At 30.8% G+C, this 22,104-nt stretch overlaps 9 protein-coding genes across 9 annotated transcripts; 6 read left to right on the plus strand and 3 right to left on the minus strand.

Annotated features, from left to right (window-relative positions):
* Nucleotides 1-3,230: 3,230 nt before the first annotated feature.
* Nucleotides 3,231-4,115, plus strand: GO595_004231 (uncharacterized protein; the record flags this gene model as incomplete). The annotated part of the gene is made up of 1 exon (XM_067917340.1): nt 3,231-4,115. The coding sequence occupies one exon, from the start codon at nt 3,231-3,233 to the stop codon at nt 4,113-4,115; it is 885 nt and encodes a 294-aa protein (XP_067775355.1).
* Nucleotides 4,116-4,699: 584 nt separating this feature from the next.
* GO595_004232 (histone H3.2) lies at nt 4,700-5,116 on the minus strand (the record flags this gene model as incomplete). The annotated part of the gene is made up of 1 exon (XM_067917341.1): nt 4,700-5,116. The coding sequence occupies one exon, from the start codon at nt 5,114-5,116 to the stop codon at nt 4,700-4,702; it is 417 nt and encodes a 138-aa protein (XP_067775356.1).
* Nucleotides 5,117-8,629: 3,513 nt separating this feature from the next.
* On the minus strand, nt 8,630-9,928 carry GO595_004233 (nucleoside hydrolase; the record flags this gene model as incomplete). Its single annotated transcript, XM_067917342.1, has 1 exon — nt 8,630-9,928. The coding sequence occupies one exon, from the start codon at nt 9,926-9,928 to the stop codon at nt 8,630-8,632; it is 1,299 nt and encodes a 432-aa protein (XP_067775357.1).
* Nucleotides 9,929-10,043: 115 nt separating this feature from the next.
* GO595_004234 (succinate-CoA ligase) lies at nt 10,044-11,261 on the plus strand (the record flags this gene model as incomplete). The annotated part of the gene is made up of 1 exon (XM_067917343.1): nt 10,044-11,261. The coding sequence occupies one exon, from the start codon at nt 10,044-10,046 to the stop codon at nt 11,259-11,261; it is 1,218 nt and encodes a 405-aa protein (XP_067775358.1).
* Nucleotides 11,262-11,541: 280 nt separating this feature from the next.
* Nucleotides 11,542-12,300, plus strand: GO595_004235 (60S ribosomal protein L8; the record flags this gene model as incomplete). The annotated part of the gene is made up of 1 exon (XM_067917344.1): nt 11,542-12,300. One exon carries the CDS (start codon nt 11,542-11,544, stop codon nt 12,298-12,300), a length of 759 nt encoding a protein of 252 aa, XP_067775359.1.
* A 2,702-nt stretch (nt 12,301-15,002) lies between these two features.
* On the plus strand, nt 15,003-15,368 carry GO595_004236 (phospholipid N-methyltransferase; the record flags this gene model as incomplete). Its single annotated transcript, XM_067917346.1, has 1 exon — nt 15,003-15,368. One exon carries the CDS (start codon nt 15,003-15,005, stop codon nt 15,366-15,368), a length of 366 nt encoding a protein of 121 aa, XP_067775360.1.
* Nucleotides 15,369-15,921: 553 nt separating this feature from the next.
* GO595_004237 (uncharacterized protein) lies at nt 15,922-16,500 on the plus strand (the record flags this gene model as incomplete). Its single annotated transcript, XM_067917347.1, has 1 exon — nt 15,922-16,500. The coding sequence occupies one exon, from the start codon at nt 15,922-15,924 to the stop codon at nt 16,498-16,500; it is 579 nt and encodes a 192-aa protein (XP_067775361.1).
* Nucleotides 16,501-16,681: 181 nt separating this feature from the next.
* On the plus strand, nt 16,682-18,628 carry GO595_004238 (Clan SC, family S9, unassigned serine peptidase; the record flags this gene model as incomplete). Its single annotated transcript, XM_067917348.1, has 1 exon — nt 16,682-18,628. The coding sequence occupies one exon, from the start codon at nt 16,682-16,684 to the stop codon at nt 18,626-18,628; it is 1,947 nt and encodes a 648-aa protein (XP_067775362.1).
* A 547-nt stretch (nt 18,629-19,175) lies between these two features.
* GO595_004239 (uncharacterized protein) lies at nt 19,176-19,790 on the minus strand (the record flags this gene model as incomplete). Its single annotated transcript, XM_067917349.1, has 1 exon — nt 19,176-19,790. The coding sequence occupies one exon, from the start codon at nt 19,788-19,790 to the stop codon at nt 19,176-19,178; it is 615 nt and encodes a 204-aa protein (XP_067775363.1).
* Nucleotides 19,791-22,104: the final 2,314 nt, after the last annotated feature.

Here is a 22,104-nt window from a genome sequence, read left to right on the forward strand (position 1 = left end):
TTCGTAAAAGTTTCTTTTGATTCCGATAAATCTTTTTTTTTAATCAGAAAATGATGCATGAAATTCGATATATTCTTCGTTTCAAACATTACATAATACTTTCGTATTTTAAGGGTTAGATAAATAATAAATATCAGTTTCATCTTAATTAAGAAACCGTAAAAATTCTTTAATATTTATATTAGTAGATGCAGCATCAAATATCAAAATATTAGCGGGAACTGATTCTGTATCATCACTTCCAACATAATCAGATAATAATGATAACATCCATCAATCGTCATAAGTATATTGTAATCGATAACTAGTAAATAATGAATTAAAGTCGTTACATATTCCTGTTAATATTACAAGTAAAGTATTTCGTGCCATCACTTAAAATGACATTGTCTTCGGCGATGGCAACGTTCCTGAAACACTTTCTGGTTTCACTATATTAAAACGTAGTGATATAACATGTGTTGTTGGAATAATATCAAGTCTTATTTTACCTATCGCTTTATTCTGTGAAGGACTTTCTAACCAACGTTGAGAAAGGTATATCCGTTCTGCTCATTAAGTGTTTCATATTGGTCATTGTCGAGATTTGTATAATTTTCCTCAATTGGAAGTTGTGATGCAGTCGTGTTAAATTGATTTTCAGTTTCGTACATTTCTATTATATAATAATGTCAAATTTACAGCTCGAAAAAATAGAAAATATAGTTAGAGCGTTAATGAATATAAATGGTGTTGTTTACAGTAATCACTCAAAAACATCTGATACTTTGACAAATGGAATATGTAGGTTACAAATAAATAGTGTGGATAAAAGTTTTGTTTTTACTTACAGATAAAATCATATTATAATATCACCGTTAGACAGTAGCGATAGAAATTTAAAGTATATCAATTATAATATTGAAGTTGATGATATACTTACCGGAAAGAATATTATGAAAAATGCTTATATACTTGAAATGTTCAGTAATATTAATAAAGTTTTAGACTTATATAAACAATTCGTAAAAATTAATGAGGATAATAATAATGTTACCATTAGAGACCTCGTTGTTAGTGAAACCATTAATGATTATTCTATCAGTGATTTTTCATTAAAAGATCAAACACATGAAATAATTAATGATGATTCAGCTATTGATCGAAGTTTGGTGGCAAATATATTTAACAGATATTTCAAACAGTATTGGCGGAGGTTCTAATTCTACAATATAAATCCCGGCAATAGCAACAATTAAATCTGATGGAGTCATGGAAGTTGGTGAGTATATAAATATGCATTATAAAGATGATTATAATGATTATAATACTTGGAGGATTAGAGCTATATGACCGGTACATTAAGTTTTCAAGCAAAAGGTTAAAGTACAATAAGTTATAGTAATAATGATAATATAACAGTAAATAGTATAAATAATATTTCTACGAATGATATATTACTAACTACACATAATCACGACAATAGATATTTTTTGATAGATCATATTAGTGATCATTTGGCTATTAATATATCTACTTTTTGTCTTCCTATGGTGATACGTAGATCAAGACCGTTGATCGCCTTTCGAACGGTCCCTAAACTTACTTTTTATGTTGCCACTATTCGAGGAAGATGTTTTCCCCTATTTATGATAACTCTGGCATGATTGCTCGCTTCGTAGAATGTTGTTCTCCTTTGCTGGATTGCCTTGACGGTAGCTTCTAGCCAAATCAGGCAAATTTCGATCTTTTTCCTTCCTTGCATTCGGGAATTTAAATTGAATAGCTTACTCGGAAATTGAATGATTTTTGAGAATTTCCAGAGTGGTTCAGACTTATGGAGAAGTCCCTTCAGAAAATTTGTAATTACTTTTTCAAGCATATACACTTAAAATATTAAAAAAATTTTATAGTGATATTTGGCTAGATTCGGATTATTTGTGTATATGACTTTTATCCATATATATTGAATATTTCGAAATTTGATCAAAAAATTATGAAATAATTTTTTGATTATTTATATATATTGATATGCACAATAACATTGCTAAATATGCTATCAGGTTCCTTATGAAATAAATATTATTGATTTTGAGAAAAAGTACATTTATTATATAAATTTACATGCCAAATAATCATCAAGATCCTAGATACTCCCTTTTTTTCTTTCTTAAAAATTTTATATGAGCATTTATATATACTAAATTTTATCAATTTGAAATATTTAAAGATTTCTTCTGCTGAATTTCGAGAAAAAGTAGTATTTTGCACGACGGTTTGAAAACGTGATTTATCATTCAAATATTCGGCCGTTTATAAACTTTTTGGATAAAAAATAATCGTCGGGAGAAGAAAATATGTTATACATGCATATTTAAACGACTTTTTCTCGAAACTCAGCAGAAGAATCTCAATGAAACTTTGATATCATTTCGACGAAATCATCGTCATAATCATATTTGTAAATGAAAAAGAAAAAAAGGGTCGATTTTATTCATACTTGATTTGAATATTGCGTTTTTCGTTAAATTTGGTGTTATAAGAATAAAAGCGAGAAATCATGGTTCTATATATAAATTTATCAATGCCACAAAAAGGGTTAACTTTGTTAGGTTACTCAAAAGCGAATTCATAAAAACAATGATCAGAAACAGGATAACTAATTTTGGATAAATTATACAGCTTGATGACACTTTTTATGAAAATTTTGAATGGTTTATCATACTCAATTGAAAGGTTTATTTACTTAATTGTGAAAGATCCATCATTCGAAGCCTTCACGAACGAAATAAGGAATTTCTGGAAAAAAACATAATAAAAATAATGATGCTGTATGCAGCACGTAGGACATTACGTTGAACTCATCTTCTCTATAGAGAAGACATAAAATAGATCAATATGGATGAAAATATTGTGCTTGGACAAAGAAATAAGATAAAAAACTTAAAGACCTAAGCAGCGGCTTTGGCAGTGATTCTAATAAATTAATGAAATATTTACAATAAAGCTCTTCAGAGTCAAAAAAAGGGGATAACAAGAATGAACATTAAGCAAAATTTTTAACTTTACTTCGATGTCTGTGTGAGAATAATTGGTCGGAACCACTCTGAATTTCCGTACAGGTCGACAAATCCTAAAATTTTACCAGTCACTTTTCTATCGCTTTGGTGACGATCATTTATCTTTCATTATCCACTTTTTGAATAGTTTACTCAGAAATTGAATGATTTTTGAGAATTTCCGTACACAACATGTTTGGCCAACAACAAAATCAACCTGAGCCCGAAGATGAATTTGAAATGACAGAACAAATGCTTGTAACCAATTTGCCTTCTAAAATCTTAGACAAGTTTGTATCAGTTTATGTGTCAATGAAAAAGGTCAAAGACATTCTCAAGGCAAAAACAGAAGGTTCACCACAAACCACAGTTCCATCAGACATTGGAAAGAATGCGATTCGATTTAACTGGAAGATGCATGAAGATCTCGAGGAAATTCAAACAAAATTTGAAGCTCTCGAGAAGAATACGCATAAGGTCATTGAGAACAATCTTACATTATTAGCGCATCGAATCGACAGTGTTAAATCGCTTTACGCAGAGAGCAAGAAAAGCCTTGTTGACGCCAAACGACATTTTGATGAAGCGTCTCATCTCAGGACATTACCAAGTCCTTTCATCAAATCATTTGTTACAAACATCGAGAAAGAGGCCGAGAACGTGTCGCAGTTACTTTCCACTTATAGCAGTTACATGCGTGCAAATGATAATCAATTCGACCAATCAACACCAGACTACAGTTTCCTCATGGAACAACATAAGGCTATGCTCAGGTGCTCAGCGCGCGTAGAAATGCTCCAACAAAAGCTTGCTTCCACGCAGGACGAACTTGCGTCACGATTAAAGATCGATCCGAGAATGTTTAGGCAATATGAAAAAACAACTGAAGAAACTTGCGCACAGCTCATAGAGATCAAATATAAACAATTTGTGGCTCAAGAAAAGAAGAAAATGGAAACTATGAATGAGGAATCAGATCTGTTTGGAAACTCAACAAAGGAAAAGAAAGAGGAACAAAAGCAAACTGGATTCGGCTTTGGTAATACAACATTTAACTTTGGTAACTGGAAGCGCTGAGGGTGTTGTGAAAAAAGTAAACACAGAACATACAATGAACGATAGATATTTTAAATAAAAATTTGTGCAAAACGATCAGAATAAATTCAACGTTCATTCAAAAAGCCCTATCGAAACGGTAATAAAAATGTGGCCAATTTCCTTTAAAATCTTCTTTCATTTTTGGTTAAAAATCAATAGAGCCCACAATCTCGCAAATTTCCAATACAGCTGTTAATTACTGAAACTGTTGAGCAAATGTTTCTTCAATTTAGAAAGGACTGTCCTTACTTGTTATGAGTTTAAATCTTATTATAATTTAAAATATTTTATGAATTTTTTTTTACATCTAAATTTGTGATTTTCGCGAAATTCCTATTTTTCACTCAGGAGGACGTTAACATGGAAATTTCTTTTTTCTCGATTTTCTTTTCATTTTTTATATGTTTCATATTTTTGGGACTGAAAATATGTTAAAATTTCTATTTACTAAAATACTATATAAAAATTTATGATTTATTTAAACTTTGTCGTAGCTCTACAGTTTTTTCACAGCAGCCTATATATATATATATATATATATAAATATACATATTTAATCATGCTTAGTTACGCTCACCACGAATTCTTTGTGCAAGTTGAACATCACGTTCCATAATCGTAACACGGTTTGCATGAATTGCGCAAAGGTTTGTATCTTCAAAGAGACCAACAAGATAAGCTTCAGAAGCTTCTTGAAGTGCTGCAATAGCTGATGATTGGAAACGAAGATCACCACGGAATCCTGATGCAATTTCACGAACAAGACGTTGGAATGGAAGCTTACGGATTAAAAGATCTGTGCTCTTTTGGTATTTACGAATTTCACGAAGAGCAACTGTACCTGGTCTGAAACGATGTTGCTTCTTTGCACCTTGTGAATCAACAACTGGTGTTGATTTACGAGCTGCCTTAGCACCGAGTGATTTACGTGGAGTCTTACCACCAGTAGATTTACGAGCTGTTTGTTTTGTCCTAGCCATCTTTAAAAATGATCAGAGTAAAATACCCGCCATTTACATATTTTGATGTTATCAAAAAGTAAAAATCTACATTTAATATATGGTATACTAAAATGGCATTTCGTGTTTTTACATCATACTGCAATAAAAACCTTTAAACAGTCATAAATAATAAAATCGAATACAATTTTAATGAAAAAAAATCTCAAATATTTTAGGCATTATTAAGTTATTTGTTAATTAATAATTAAACTTAACAATCACATAAACAGTAATTTCAAATATTATTTTCACAAGTATTATTAATGTTTCGAGGTTTGACTCATAATTTAAAACAAAAACAACATTAGCAAAGAAAAAATACTGACACCAAAACCAAGTACTATAGTTTTTGAGCTAGATCTTGATGGAAATGAATTTGATGTAATATTTGAATTCGTGATTGAATTAGAATATAAATTAGAATTCGTGATTGAATTAGAATATATATTAGAATTTGCAGATGATACAGAGGATGTATTTTGAATAGTAAATGTTTTCGTTGGTGCAAATGATTTTGATTGTGTAAATGAATTTGTTTGTGTAAATGTGTTTGATTGTGTAAATGGATGTGTTGGCCATGGACCACATTTTTCGATTGTTGTTCCTTTTGATACATTAAATTTACCAAATTTTGTTGAATTATATGATTCTAATGTCATTACATATGTGAGAGGCGCCTTATCAAATGCATTATTGCTTACAATAGGTTGGGAAAGGCCATAATAATAAAGACATGTTAGAGATTTGCAATCATAAAATGCAAGATTCCTAATTGAAGTCACATTTTCACCTATAATAACAACTGATAAATTAGAACATTGGCCAAAAACTTTTTCATTGATAACAGTTAGTGAATTTGGAATTTGGATTTGTTTAAGAGCATTGCAATCATAAAATGCAGCAGACTCGATTGTAGTAATGTTATTTCCTAAAGCAACTTCTGATAATTTCTCACAATAAGAAAATGCATGTTCTCTAATTGTAGAAATTGAATTCGGCAATGAAATGTTTTTAAATCCACATCCAAAAAACGTAAATTTGGTAATTTCTGTTAGCTTTTCTCCAAAAATTATTTCAGACAAATTTTTACAATTAAAGAATGCTAATTCTTCAATGGTAGTTACCGAATTTGGTAATTTAATACTTTCAAGTGATGAACAATCAGCAAATGCATGATGAGCAATTTTAATCAATTTTTCATTCAAAATAATTTTTGATAATCTACTGCAGCTATTAAATGCGCCATAGCGAACCGTATTAACATTTTGGCCAAATGTAACATTTGTTAAATTTTTGCAATCATGAAATGTTTTATTGCCAATTTGAGATACTGCATTTCCAATTTTAACAGATAACAGATATTTCCATCCACTAAATATACCAGGTGGTATTGAAGTAATATTATCAGCAATAATCAAAAATAATGTTTCATTTTGATAATTCCATGCATTGTTATAATCTTCCGTGCTATTTATTATAAGTGTTTTTGTACTATTATCAAAGATTCCAAATGTGGGTATTATTAGATAGCAAAACATCATAGCAATCATTTTTTTCGGATGAAAACAATAATGAAACTTATTCATGAATCCATAGAATAAAACAAAAAACTAAAATTATTATTCTAAGACTTAAGACAAATGTTTTCTTTCATAAATTATTTCATATTAAAAATTATTGGTAAAAGACAATATATGTCTTCAAAATGAAAATAAAGGTAAAACTTTTCTTTGATTTAAATGATGTATATTATGATTAGATATTTTATATTAACAAATAAAATTAAGCCAAAGTTAAAAATAAAATGTATTTGAATTAGTGAATGTGCGTGTTGGCGGAAGACATTCGTCAAGTGTTGTTCCCTTAGTAACATTCATATTTCCAAATGTTTCATTTTGATATGTTTCTAATGTCATAACTAATGTGGTATTTAAATTAACAAATGCATCATTTTTTATTTCTGGTGAAATTTCTCCAAATTATTATTTAAAATAAATACATTCAACTGATGTACAATTAAGAAATGCACAATTAATGAACATTTTCATCAATAAAAATTTTTTCTAAATTAATACAACTTGCAAAAGCATAATTCATAATAGGGGTGACTGATTTAGGAATTGTAAATGTTTTACTTTTCATATTCGGATAACTAATAATTTGTGTAATTCCTTTATCATATAAAACGCCATCATTTTCATAATTCTAATATTCAATATTTTCATTTGAAGCATTAATAAATTGAAGATTCGTACATTCTAAAAATGCATTTCCAATTGAAATAGCAGGAATTGGTATATAAATATTCATAAGGTTTGAACATCCTCTTAATGCATCAGAACCAATACTTTTGTACGCCTACATTTAAAGTTATTGTTTCAATTCCTGTACATTTGGAAAATGCATTAGCACCAATGCTATCACATTATTAATTAATGCAATACATTCATAAAATGCACCATCTGTAATTCCACTCAATGTTTTTTCTGGAAATTGTACATATTTTAATTTTTTTACATGATGCAAATGCACCATTATTTATTGTATTCACTGATTCTCCAATTATTACAGATATTTAGAAAGGCCAATTGCTGAACGCATTGTTTTCAAGCTCTCTAACATTAATAATTATAACAGGTTCAGTAACATTCATATAATCATTTGATAAATCATTGAAATCAGCTATTATGAATGTTTTTATCTATTATTCATATGATTGTTTTGTATCAACAAAAAATATAATCAATTGGAATAACTTCGTTTTTTGATGAATGCTTTTTTGATTAAAATAAATTTTGGAAAAATACTGACACAATTGTATTTGAATAAACCGAAGTAATTGGTGTATTAAATATCTTTAGTCGATTTTTAAGAATATTATTGTTGGAATTCATTGATAAATATCATTAAAAACTTTCATTAAAATGATATATATTATGTATGATATGAAAGATTACAGTCATTTTAGAATAAAAATATAGAATTACTAATTTTGGAGAAATGAAATGCTTGGAGCCGACTCTATTTTTATTTAGAGAATTGTTGAAAAAAACTCAATGCAGTAAATGATTAGGATATAATTTTAATTCATTGGAAAACACAATAATTAGAATTGCTAAATAAATATAAGAACCAAATATTTGCAACATTTTCTAAAACAATGATTTGTTCACCAGTATTGATAATATCATTAAATAAATATGTTTTTACACAAATAATCTTTACTAATTTTTTTGTTAGCATCTAATGAGAGACAAAAATAACATATGTTTACACTTATTTTTAATATAAAACATAAAAATTCTCCAAATGATTACCATTTTCTTTATACATGTCAAGTTATTATTTTCAGCTGCTGACATCATCGTTACGTTTATTAATATAATAAATAAATTTCACATCGAATTTGTTACATAACTTCATCTCCACACGTAAGAAATTAATATTTAACAAAAGAATAAAAATTATATATTTTTTTTTTTAGTAAATAAGTTATTTCTCTTGTGTCAAAACGTCGGTCAAATGTTCTAAGAATTCTTCAGTTCCATTCATCGCCACTCCGATCAAATGTTTTCCATCTTTATGAGGCACGAAAGTACCAAATGCCGCCCATTCGTGTATTATCATTGTGCCGGGCAAATACACAACGTGCGAATCAGTTCCCTGATATGCAACTTCATGCAGCGTGAGCGGATCATGTGGACATTGTCCGCCTCCATTACCATTCCTAAACTTAAACCATTCATCGAGATTAATCGCAACAACACTCTGTGGTTTTGTTGGATCATTACGTTCTTCTGGTGTTAAATTTTGCGCTACTTCTTTTAGATAATCAATGGCTTTTCCTTTTAGCCAACATTTATGTGTGATAAATGATGACACAATTCGAACTTTGAGTTCAGGATGTGAAAAAATGATGGACGTGGCCATGGAATCACCAGAAAAATTATGATTAGGTGTAAAATGAATTATGTGTCCACTTTCGATATATTCTTGAATCGATGCTTGAAGACTTGGGGTGCCCCACGGGAACTCTATCGGCGTTTTATCGTCCCATTCATTTTTTGATGATTTATATTTGGATATTATTGCTTTGCCAGCAACTACTGGATGCCCACAGCCCATGAAAACTATTTCTTTGATAAGTGGAACAATTTCGGGATACTTCAAAATTGCTAAAGCAATATTTGTCGGTATTCCAATAGAAGCAATTGTAACTTCATTTGGATTTTCTTTAATAGTTTTGGCAATAAAATCAGCAGCTTCATATTGATTACCTTTGCCCCATTTTTGAGGATCTCCAAGTTCTTCAATTTCTTCTTTTTTAAGAAGACCAACTCCTTCTTTATAATCTATAAAGATATCACGATGAGTTCCAATTTGTGTTTCTGCTCCAGCAATGACCGGAAATGGTTTATAATCTGGTCGACATTTAATATGCGCAGATAACATTCTTTGAGCATAAACGGCACGTACTTTTGCAGGGCCATACATTGTAGTGAGTCCTAATATATCAAGTTTTTCAGTACGTAAAGAATAAAGTAAAGCTAATGCATCATCAAGATCAGTACCAATATCTGTGTCAATGATAACTTTCACTTTTCCTTCAGGAGCCTGAATTGTTACTGGTGATACAGCTTCAGGTTTGATAGATTCGATTCGGTTCATTTCCTCTGGTGAAATTTCTAGAGCTTCTGATCTATACGTACATCTTCTGTCAAAGTACTTATATTTCTTTAAAGGTTTTGGATGTAATAAATTTTCGAGATTTGCCGATGACCCTTGTCCCATTTAATATGCTTTTGAGAAGTTTACGACGATGACAAATTTATGTCACTTTTATGTTTGGTTACAGCGATTCAAAAAATTCAAAACAGTTTCTGAAGCATTGGCCACTTCACTTTAAATGCTTTCAACAAGCTTTTCACGCAAGTTCAATATCCTCGAATATCAATCCAAGGAAATTTGCGCCAAATTCAATGTTTCCGCCGGTATTAATCAAGTTGCTTTCACACCAGATGAAGCCGCAGAAGCCTTCAAGAAGATTGGCCTTCCAGCAGTCGTTGTTAAGGCTCAAGTTTATGCTGGTGGCCGTGGAAAAGGCACATGGGTTGAAGATGGTTTCAAATCAGGTGTTCATTTCGTCAAATCAGCCGAAGAAGCTAAACAAGTTGCTGCTAAAATGATTGGTAGACATCTCCGTACAAAGCAAACAACAAAAGAAGGCGCACTTTGCAAGTGTGTTATGCTTTCAGACCCAGTTGAAATCAAGCGTGAATTATACTTCGCAATTCTCCTTGACCGTGCTTCACAAGCACCAGTAGTCATTGCCTCAACACAAGGTGGTGTCGAAATCGAAGAAGTTGCCAAGAATCAACCAAATGCAATCTTCAAGGAAGTTCTTGATGGTGTTGATGGTATCACAGAAGATGTCGCCAAGCGCCTTGCCAAGAAGCTTGGCCTTGAAGGTGCTGCATTCGAAAGCGGTGTTCAAGAAATGCAAAAGCTTTGGAAATTATTTGTCGGATCAGATGCCACACAAGTCGAAGTTAACCCACTTGCCGAAACAGTTGATGGCCGTATCATCACAGTCGATTCCAAATTCAACTTCGATGATGCTGCTCATTATCGTCAGAAACAAATCTTCAGTTACCGCGACCTTAAACAAGTTAACCCAATGGAACTTCGTGCCGAGAAGTATGGCCTTAACTACGTCCAACTTGATGGTGATATCGCATGTCTTGTTAATGGCGCAGGTCTCGCAATGGCTACAATGGATGTCATCAAATTATCCGGTGGCGATCCAGCCAACTTCCTCGACCTTGGTGGCGCCGCTTCTGAGAAGGCCGTCACTGAAGGATTCCTTATCATCAGCTCAAACCCAAAGGTTAAGGCAATTCTTGTTAACATCTTCGGCGGTATTGTTAAGTGCGATATGATCGCTAAGGGCGTCATCGCAGCCGTGAAGAAGGTCGGACTTAAGATCCCACTCGTTGTTAGACTCGAAGGCACAAACGTTGACCTTGGTAAGAAGATCCTTAAGGAATCAGGTCTCCCAATCATCCCCGCTAGCAACCTTACAGAGGCTGGTGAAAAGGCTGTTGCTGCTGCTCGTAGCCACTAATTTCTCAATGAATAAAAGCTACAAATGGAAAATTCATTTTGCTGTTGTTCTTCTCCAAATCCTTTTCTAAATCTCTATAAGTTTGGAAAATGATTTCATTTGAAATGCAAAATTTGGAAATAATTAATTAATTTTTTTAAAAATTCCAATTGGCAAAAAAAGTATGCGAATTTATTAGGACAATGATTGATATTAACATCTTAATCAATGAAAAAAAAAATTTTTTCCTTTCTTTGGCGGTTTGTTTGATTTTGACGGTTTTGGTCAAGCCTTGACTCAGATGGGACACATCATTCGTGCTCAGCGTAAAGGTAATGGTAACGTTTTCCGTGCACACACACACCACAGGAAGGGTGCTGCCAAGTTCATGCCATTAACTGCTGCCCAAAGATCCGCACAAATTGTTGGCGTCGTCAAAGACATCATCCACGATCCAGGAAGAGGCGCACCACTTGCCCAACTTGTTTTCCAAAAGTCTGGTAAAGCAGGTCTTGAAAGGCATCTTGTTATCGCTCCAGAAGGTATCCACACAGGTCAATTAATCCAAGTTGGTTCCACAGCCTCCCTTCATGTTGGTAACATCCTCCCACTTGGCCAAATCCCAGAAGGTGCTGAAGTTTGCAATGTTGAACATCATCCAGGAGATGGCGGTCGTTATGGCCGTTGCTCAGGCGATTCATGCCGTGTCATCACACACAATGATGATGGCTACACACGTGTCCAACTTCCATCTGGCCGTAAGGTCGTTGTTTCCAGCAACTGCCGCGCATGCCTTGGTGTTGTATCTGGTGGTGGTCGTCTCGAAAAGCCACTCCTTAAGGCCGGTACAGTTGCCCACAAGTACGCCGCAAAGAGGAAGGCATGGCCAGTTGTCCGTGGTACAGCTATGAACCCAGTCGATCACCCATATGGTGGTGGTTCACATCAACACATCGGTAAGCCATCAACAGTTTCACGTAATGCTCGTCCAGGTCAAAAGGTTGGTCTCGTCGCCGCCCGCCGTACTGGTCGCAGGAGGGGTACAATCTCAGTCGTCTAAACACGAAATTTTACATAATTTTGATCGTTTTTAATTCAATTTTCAATGTGGTGAGCAGTTGGTATAATGAAGCAACTTAAGTTTTTACAGGATATGGAACAGATCATTTTCGAATTGGATTCAAATAATATTAATGAAATGGTTAAATCAACAATTGATTTGTATTATCCTGATTATCAATTTTCATTTAATTTTTTAATTTGTCAATTGATTTATTCTGCTTTTTCTTGTAATAGAAAGGGTCATAACATATATTTTAATTATTTGAAAGAAATTGAAGAAAAGGAAATCAATGGAATTAATAAAATATTTGACTTTTTCCTTAATTATATTATTCCAAATAATCATTCACAAGAATCCAATTTTTTGATCCAAAATTTAATTGAACAAAAATTTGTTGATGTTAAATTTATTGAACATAATAAATCTTTATATTTTGCACATTTTAAGACAAAAGAAGAATTAAATTCATGTTTTAATGCTATAAAGTCCACTGATAATTTTGCAAAACAATTTTTACAAAACTTTGAAAAACTTTCAAAAGATAATTGGAAACTACATAAAATGTTAATACAAAATGGTGTTAATCCAGAAGATATAGCAAAAGCAATTCAACAAGATGATGTAAGTAAGTTACAACAAATTTCATCACAAACAAATTTTAATTTCAATCAAACAATCGAACCATCTCTTTACGAAAAATGCTCATTCATTAACAAAAACGATGTTACATTAATTGATTATGCAGCATTTTTTGAGGCAATAAAATGTTTTAAATACTTAATGTTAAATGGTTCTAACTTAAGGAACACAGGGAAATATGCAGTTGCAAGTGGAAACTTAGAAATAATTCATATTTGTGAACAAAATCATTCAACATTTGAATATGCATATGAAACAGCAATAATGTTTCATCGAAATGAAATTTTTCATTATCTTTATGAAAATGAAATTATAAAAATTAAAGATTTAAGTGATTTAGGAAAAAATTGTGTTTTATATCATAATTATAAAATATTATCTTTTTTAATTAATGAAGGAATGAAAATTAATGAATCTATAATCATTGAAGCAGCAACAATTGGTAATTTCTTTCTTGTTAAACAAATTATTGAAGAAAACCAAATTCCAAAAGATATTTTAATTGCTTCATCTTATTCAGAAAATATTGATTTAGTTAAATATCTTCTAGAACAAAAGGAAATTGATGTTAATGCAAAAGATGTATAAATATAATATTCAATGTTTAAATCAATAAAATAATATTTCATTAATATATTTGGAGTTTATTTAAATTATTTTGGACTGCTCTTACAAATGCATCTAGTAATAAAAATCATGAAATTGTAAAACTGCTTTTAACCTGTGAAGATATCGATATTAATGCAAAAACTATTTGTTTATATTTAATAATGTTTATATTATTAACATTATTTTTCAAAATTTCATTTGGAATTTATAAGATTTATTTTATACAGCACTCATTATTGCAGCTGGAAATAACGCTATCGAGATTTGTAAAACACTTCTTGCAGATAAGAAAATTAATGTTAATACTAAAAATGTTTATTTAATTTATTGAAATTTTACTATAAAAATTTTTAGTTTCAATTTTAATTTTGGAAAATATTCATATTGTTTCAAACAGCACTTATGTGTGCATCTAAAAAGTGTAATATAGAGATTGTTAAATTACTTCTTGCAAAAGAAGATATTGATGTTAATATTCGGGATATTCATACATTTAAGTTAGAATTTATATTAATTATTTTATATTTTATAAAAATATTTGGAATTTATCTTGATTATTTCAAACTGTACTTATTGAAGCATCCGAAAATTGTCGAATTGAAATCGTTAGAATACTTCTTAAGCAAAACAATATTAATGTTAATATTAAAGATATTTGATTTTTTCATTTTTAGATTCTTAATTATATTTTGGATCTTATTACGTAATTCGGAATTTATTAAGTTGTCTTGAAACAGCATTCATGAAAGCAACTAAAAAAGGCCACAGTGAAATAGTAAAATTACTTCTTAAACAAAACGATACTGATATTAACATAAAAAATGTTTTCGTGATTTGCTTAATATTTATTTTGTTAGTATGATATCCCAAAAGAAAATTTGGAATTTTTCTTATTCATTTAATACAGCATTTATGCTTTCGTTAAAAGAAGGAAACACAGAAATTATGAAATTATTAAAAGATAAGCATTATACAAAAATTGATAAAGTAACACAAACTGACAAATCATTTACAAAACAAAATCAAAAAAAGCGATTTACGAATGTTAATTTACAAAACCAATTAGGAACTAATTCATCACATAATTCCATTCAATATTCTATTTTCTACTCAATGATTTTTAATATACCCATGGTTGGTTATTATAATTTTTATTATACATTTGATTGGTACTACTTAAATGTAATAGTTATTCCGAATGAGGGAAAACTAGTAACAACATTTTCTTCCCCATTTCAGCATGGATGAAAATGGGGGGGGGGGCAAAGTCCGTTAAAATTTCGGAAACTTTTAATTATTAGATGCCAATAATAATTACAGTTAACATCTTTGATCTAATCTTATTCATAACGCTTGTTACGCCATATATTCTTTATTCAATTGCGTACAAATTCCCCCAAACATTTAAACGCTTTATGACTCAAAATCAACTTGTCTTATTATCATCTATTATGAAGACAATCTGTATGGTGTTATATGCAGCATATGGTTTCCAAGGTAAGTTTACATTTAAGTATATTTATATAAGTGTTGTTTGCATTGCAATCGGTCAATACCTTAATTATATTGTTTATAATCGTCTCGGTAAAGTGCGCGCATACTATGGCTGGGAACTTGGCCTTGACAATTCTCCTCCTATTCAAGGATTTCCATTTGATATCGGTCATGCACAGTATAAAGGTTGTTTCCTCACACTTCTTGGAACATACCTCCTCTTTGAGGCAACCAAAAGGTTCACATTCTTTACTATTATATGGACTATTATGTACTTTTATATCACATTAATTGAAAGCACTTCTCCAGGGCGAAAAGCATGAATAAAATTTTTATTAGAGAAATATTATAAGTTTTTATAATTTTTCCTCATTGAAACGAAGAAATAATGGTTAAATCATTTAATTTAGTAACAAAAAAATTATATAGTTTAATGCATTTATTCATACCCTTTATAAATCACTGAAATTATTTGATATCAAATAACACCTTAAGGGGGAAAATATAGGAAGCCATAAAATAAAAACAGTTTATGCAATTTGAACCCGTTTAAGCATGCCGTTTAAATTATTAAAATAACCGTCAAAAGACCCGGGGATTTCCATTCAATTTTACCCGGGGGAAAAGTGGGTGTGAAATGAAATCATTTTCTGGCCTGAAGGAATGAATATTTATGTATCAGCAGTAGATAGGTCTCGGAAAATTTCTCCTTCTGACTTTGCTTTAATACATACAAACCATAAAAAACTTACAGCCAATAATAAAAAAGTAATTGAAGATAATTGGAATTCAACCATTCTCCATCCGAAGATTTTCAGCGGTCTCAATGTTGTTGTACTTCTAGAAAACCTTGCTCAAAAAAATCTCGTAGAATCAATGCTTTGCGTCGCGGGTGCCAAGATTTTAAAAAATGAATTTCCACAGCCAGAAGTAATAATAACAGATTCAACAAAAACAGAAGCTATTAAATCACAGTTCATCACAGAACTCGCCAAAGGGACAAGAATAGCGCCAAGAATTATATTAGCTCAACAGATTCCTTGGGCTTTTGTAAAACCAAAGAGACTTCAAATATCCGAAAAATCATACGAAGGTCCAAAGATTGTCCTTGCAGATTTAAATCATAGTGCTAGACCAAACTTTTTGGTAATGAATGATTATCCGAAGTTATATTTGATTCCATCAAATTCAAAAGATTACTTACTTTCTCCTTTTGTGCAACCGCCAACGAACTTAGATGTGAAGGGGCGACCGCACAACGCAACTCAAGCTCAAAATAATCGTCACAATTTTCAGGTTGGACCTGGAAATTATGGTTATTGTGAGATATGCGGTGTTTCTTATCATGATGGTACGGATCACCGGAATTCTGCTCAACATCTTTCAAAAGTGAATAATATAGAAACATTCGCAGCTTTAGATGAATTTGCCTTATCATTTTGTAAACTTACGTAATATCTTTATTTTTGTCGTATATTGTTTTGTCTTGATGGAGAACATGATCAAAAAATTGTTTAGAAAAGTTGATAAAAAAATGTAACCGAACGATAGAATTTTCTTTGTGGATGATTCAATTTTGAATAATATGTGCAAATGCGAAACCGTTTATTTAAATAATTGGGGGCTAAGTACGGCAATGTCGAGCTTACTCAAAAAAGGGGTTGATGCAATCATTCGACCTCCACGAAAAGACTACAATTTAGAAAAAATGCCACTAGTTCTTGAATGTGCCGACAAAAAATATATACGCCAACCATTATCTTTTGTTAATCCACGCAATCAAGTTATTGTTGGATCGTTATATCATTCCATAGATTCCAATCCAATGAGTGGTGGCTCTTGCCTCTGTTATCTTCATGGAAATTCTTCCTGTCAACTTGAAGGACAATTTCTTGTACCAAATTTTTGTGATTATGGGATATTTGTCTTTTGTTTTGACTTTGCAGGGTGTGGGCGAAGCGGTGGCGAGTACATTTCATTAGGATATTTTGAGAAGGAAGATGTCGAATTTTTATTCAGTGCTCTTTTTCGCATGTTTAACATCAATAAATTTGTTATTTGGGGACGATCCATGGGGGCAGCCACATCACTTTTAGTTAAGTCGCCATATGTTGCTGGTATAATATGTGACTCCTCATTTACTTCCATACCCGACATGTGTAGAGCCATTGCCTCATCGATGAATTTTCCGAAAGCCTTTGTCAGATTAGTTATATGGGTACTTAAACAAAAGATCATCAAGATTGCCAATTTCAATCTTGATGATGTTTCACCATTAGTTTCAGTCCAGAGCATGACCACTCCAGTTATATTCGGTCACGCCGAAGATGATGAGTTTATACCCTTCCAACATGCGATCGAATTATATACTGCGTGTAAAAGTGACGAAAAATTCATAATGCCGCTGACCAAAGGACACAATGGCACACGCGCTAAAAGTTGGATACGTTTGTGCATACAATTTACTCTTGACAAACTTGGAATACCATGCACACAACTCCCCGAAGTTAAATACCTCCGTTTGCACTCATCGGATTTCCATTTTTCGTCATTCAATGACATGTTTAAGTCAAAGAAAAACGAGGGAAACTCAGCCGATTTGGGAAGCGACTTCGACAGCCGTATTCGCCATGCTGAGGAGGAAGACGAACTTGAGTCAAGTACAATTGTGCCGGTGAACAAAAAGAAGAAGATAAAAAGCAATAGTAATAACAACAATAACGAAAAGGATTATGAATATGAATACGAATACGTGGAAGAAGAAGTCGAAGAGGAAGAAGAAGTTTTGGAACACGAAAATGCAAATGCACAAAGCGGAACTTTAAGTGCACAAAATGAAAATATAAATGCAAACGCGCAAAACGAAGAAAATGTAAATGAACAAAATGATCAAAGTAATGTAACTCAAAGTGAAAATGCAAATATACAAAACGAAGAAAATGTAAATGAACAAAATGATCAAAGTAATGTAACTCAAAGTGAAAATGCAAATATTCAAAACGAAGAAAATGTTAATGTACAAATTGATCAAAGTAATGTAACTCAAAGCGAAAATGCAAATGTTCAAAACGAAGAAAATGTTAATGTACAAATTGATCAAAGTAATGTAACTCAAAGCGAAAATGCAAATGTTCAAAACGAAGAAAATGTTAATGTACAAATTGATCAAAGTAATGTAACTCAAAGTGAAAATGCAAATGTACAAAACGAAGAAAATGTTAATGTACAAATTGATCAAAGTAATGTAACTCAAAGCGAAAATACAAATGTTCAAAACGAAGAAAATGTCAATGAGCAAAGCGGAACAACTCCAAGCGAAAACACGCAAAACGGAAATGAGGACGAACGTGATGAAGCCATTGCGCAGGACAGAGCTGTGAGTGCGCAGGACGGAAGCGAAACACAGCAACAAAACGAAAATGAATCGGAACATTCAAATGAGTTAACGCAAACAGTTAACGAGTTTGAAAATTCAAATACACAAAATATAAACGAAACGGAACATCCGGAAGAAGAAAACGCAAATGCGCAAACTGAAGACGAGACAGAGCAAAGCGAAGCCAATGCGAACACAGTCGGATAAATCTGTGTGAAATTCAAATTGCGATGAACGAATTATGTCGAATTCGATCTATTTTTCAATATATTATAAACTCAGTAAAATCTTTTTCTAGAAAAAGAAATTTTTTTTAACACAGAGCTAAATGGCAAGAAAACACTTGAGCAAGAAAAAATGGCAACGAACAGATAAATTATGAAAAAGTGGGGAATTGAGAGATCTCCAAATGAAAAATATTAAAGTACGAACTTGGGACAGATTGAAAGGAATCCTCTCAATAATGAACAGGTGGTGTCCCAACATTTTGGGTCGAACTTTATATACATGTTCAACCTGTGTGAAAAAGAATTTTAATTAAAATGAACGATTAAATCATTTTCAAAATAACAGTTTTGTGAGATATTTAATCGTACTTTCCAATGCTTTTCATCATGAATTTTCAATTGTGTGTTCAAGTTATTCTTATCAATAACTTTAAGTAAGTGAACTATTTTTAAAAACTTTAAGTGAGTGAATTGTTTTAATTTGATTTTTATAATAAATACATTTCTATGAATTAATTAACATATTATTAGTCAGAATCGTCATATATTGTTTTCTTTGCTTTTCGCCTCTTTTTGAGTTCTTCTACTCGTTGATCGATCTGCCTGAGAGTTTCTGCATCATGCTCATGCACACCAATTTCATGCATTTCTTCAAGCCAATTAGTTCTATCCTTGATTTCCTCAAGGATTTGATCATCCATCGTAAATTTAGAATAGCTTGTTTGTGAATTTTCCTTTTTTTGTTTTTGTTTGATTGCTTCTTCATCAACACCCCACATTTTGGTGGCAAGTTCTGTTTTCCTTTCTTCAGACGAAGGACCAATGGGAACAGCAGGTGGACGAGCAGGTTCATAAAAGTTAGTTTCTTCTATGATTGTTGATTCTTTCTTTGTTAAAGGACGCTTACCAACTTGAGCCATTGTAAAAACTTTTTGTTCTGGCTTTGGTTTTGTAACGGGCTTATAGATTTTTGGTTTTGGTTGCATAGGAAGAACACCTTCTGTTTGTATTTGTCCAAGTAAATCATTTTGTTTTCTTTTAGACATTCCATTTTTCCTCATGAGTTTTGATAAATATGCATCAGTCTCAGGGGAAAGACCGGATGCTGTTTTTTTGGATGATTTCGGTGGAAGTTGTGTCATGTCTTCGAGTTAACGTATATTAACGGTTTCAATGATTTTCAGTAAAATGGCGCATAAACAACGGTTTGCATTTTTGTGTTGGAAATTGATCGTCGTTGGTTGAAAAGCATTCAAAAAACCGCTACAATTTGGGGGTGCTCCGATTTTGCCATCGCATAAGAAGCCATATGTGAGAATAATATAATATTGTTGTGAAAGGACTATGATATCTCCTGCCAAATTCCATAAATTGCGTACATGGTACTCATTATTATGTAATAAATTCCAATGTTTTAACACCAAAAACATTTATTTTATGACGACGGTTCATGCTTCTCAAAATTGTTTTGCCGCACGTTGATTTGCAGTGAATCGATTACGGTTAAGTCGTTTGGTCATATCACTTTCAAAATTTAATGGAAGATCTAAGTTCAAATCAAAATTTAAACAAAATTGAGAATGCCAATTATGGTAAATTTAAGAGCGTTCATTTATTACGTACGCTTGAAGGCATAATATTTAATTTGATTAAAGAAAATTTTGAACAATCAGTTGAACAAATAATGAGTTTATTTGATTCAAAATTTCCACATACATTTAATCTTTCATTAACTGATTTAATTTATGTTGCATGTTTATTACAAAAAAATGATGTTGATTTATATATAGATTATATACAATCTATTCAAACTAAAGAAGAAAAAAATCAAAGTAATTCAAGCATTATTGAAGTTTTTAGTAAATATTTGGTAAATATGTATAAATCACAAAGCGCATGTCAAGAATTAAATTATATTATTGAGAAATTCATTAAATTAAATTTAATTGATACAAAAATTATTAAAAAATTAGATTCAAATTATTTTGCACATCGAAAAAACATTTTGCAAAGTGGTTCATTAACAAGAAAATTCTTAAAAAATTATGATGAACTTTCAAAGAATAATTTTGAACTTCATAAAAAATTAATCGAAGAAGGAGTTAATCCAAAAGAAATTGCGAAAATAATTCGAAATGATGAAATCGAAAAACTTCAAGAAATATCATCACAAGAAAACTTTGATTTTAATAAGGCAATTAAACCATCACTTTATGAAAGATATTCATTTGTTAATCAAAGTAATGTTACATTAATTGATTATGCAGCATTTTTTGGGTCAGTTAAATGTTTTAAATATTTACTTATGAATGGCGCAAAAGCAGAAAATACAGGTAAATATGCAGTTGCAGGTGGAAACATTGAAATCATTCATTTATGTGAACAAAATCATTCATCATTTAAAGGTGGATATGAAGCAGCAATTAAATTCCATCGAAATGATATCTTTAAATATCTTTATGAAATAAATAGAGAAAAATTAAACAAAATAAAATCGATTAAAGAAAAAGAAAATCATGAGAAAAAATTAACAAGAATTAAAAACTTTGGAAATGTTTGTCTTCACTTTGCGAACTATGAAATTCTTTCATTTTTAATCGAAGAAGGTATGCCAATTGATGAATCTATTATTAATGAATCAGCAAAAATTGGTAACTTATATCTTGTGAAAGATTTTATGCAAAACAATCAAATCCCAGAAAAAATTTTATTGTTTTCAACAATTTCAGGAAACATTGAACTTGTTAAATATGTTTTTGAAAAAGAAAAAAATGATTTAAATGAAAAAGATATTAAATTTTGAATATTTAATATTTGTTTTAATAATTTAATGTTTTGTTTTGAGATTTGAGATTTATTTAAAATGTTTAAAAAGAAATTAATTGAGGAATTAGAAAATCGTCAAAAAGATATACTGAAATCATTCTTCGAAAGAAAAGAAAATGATGAAATTGGTTTTTGATCATAATATTTGGTATTTATTTAATGTTTTTAACTCATCTGTTTTAGCAGCATTAAATAAATGTCATAATGAAATATGTAATTTACTTATTGATGATGTTGAAATTAATATCAATGTTAACGATGAAATTTATTTTAATAATTTCAAATTTTAAAATAATATTTGGAAATTATTTAAATTATTTAAGACAGCACTTATTATAGCATCAGAAAAAGGTTATATAGATATAGTTAAATTACTTCTTAAGCAAGAAGGAATTGATATTAATGCTAAAGATATAAATTTGTTTTATATAGAGAAATTTTTGTTAATTTTATATTTTAAGATAATATTTGGAGATTATTTAAATTGTTTAATACAGCACTTATATATGCATTCAAAAACGATTGTATAGAAATTGTTAAATTACTTCTTGAGATGAAAGAAATCGATGTTAATATTTTGGTTTATTTGTTATATTTAATATTTATTTTAATAATTTCATATTTTAAAAA

The sequence above is a fragment of the Histomonas meleagridis genome (genome assembly GCF_020186115.1).
Source record: "Histomonas meleagridis strain 2922-C6/04-10x chromosome Unknown contig_26, whole genome shotgun sequence".
NCBI lineage: Eukaryota > Parabasalia > Tritrichomonadida > Dientamoebidae > Histomonas > Histomonas meleagridis.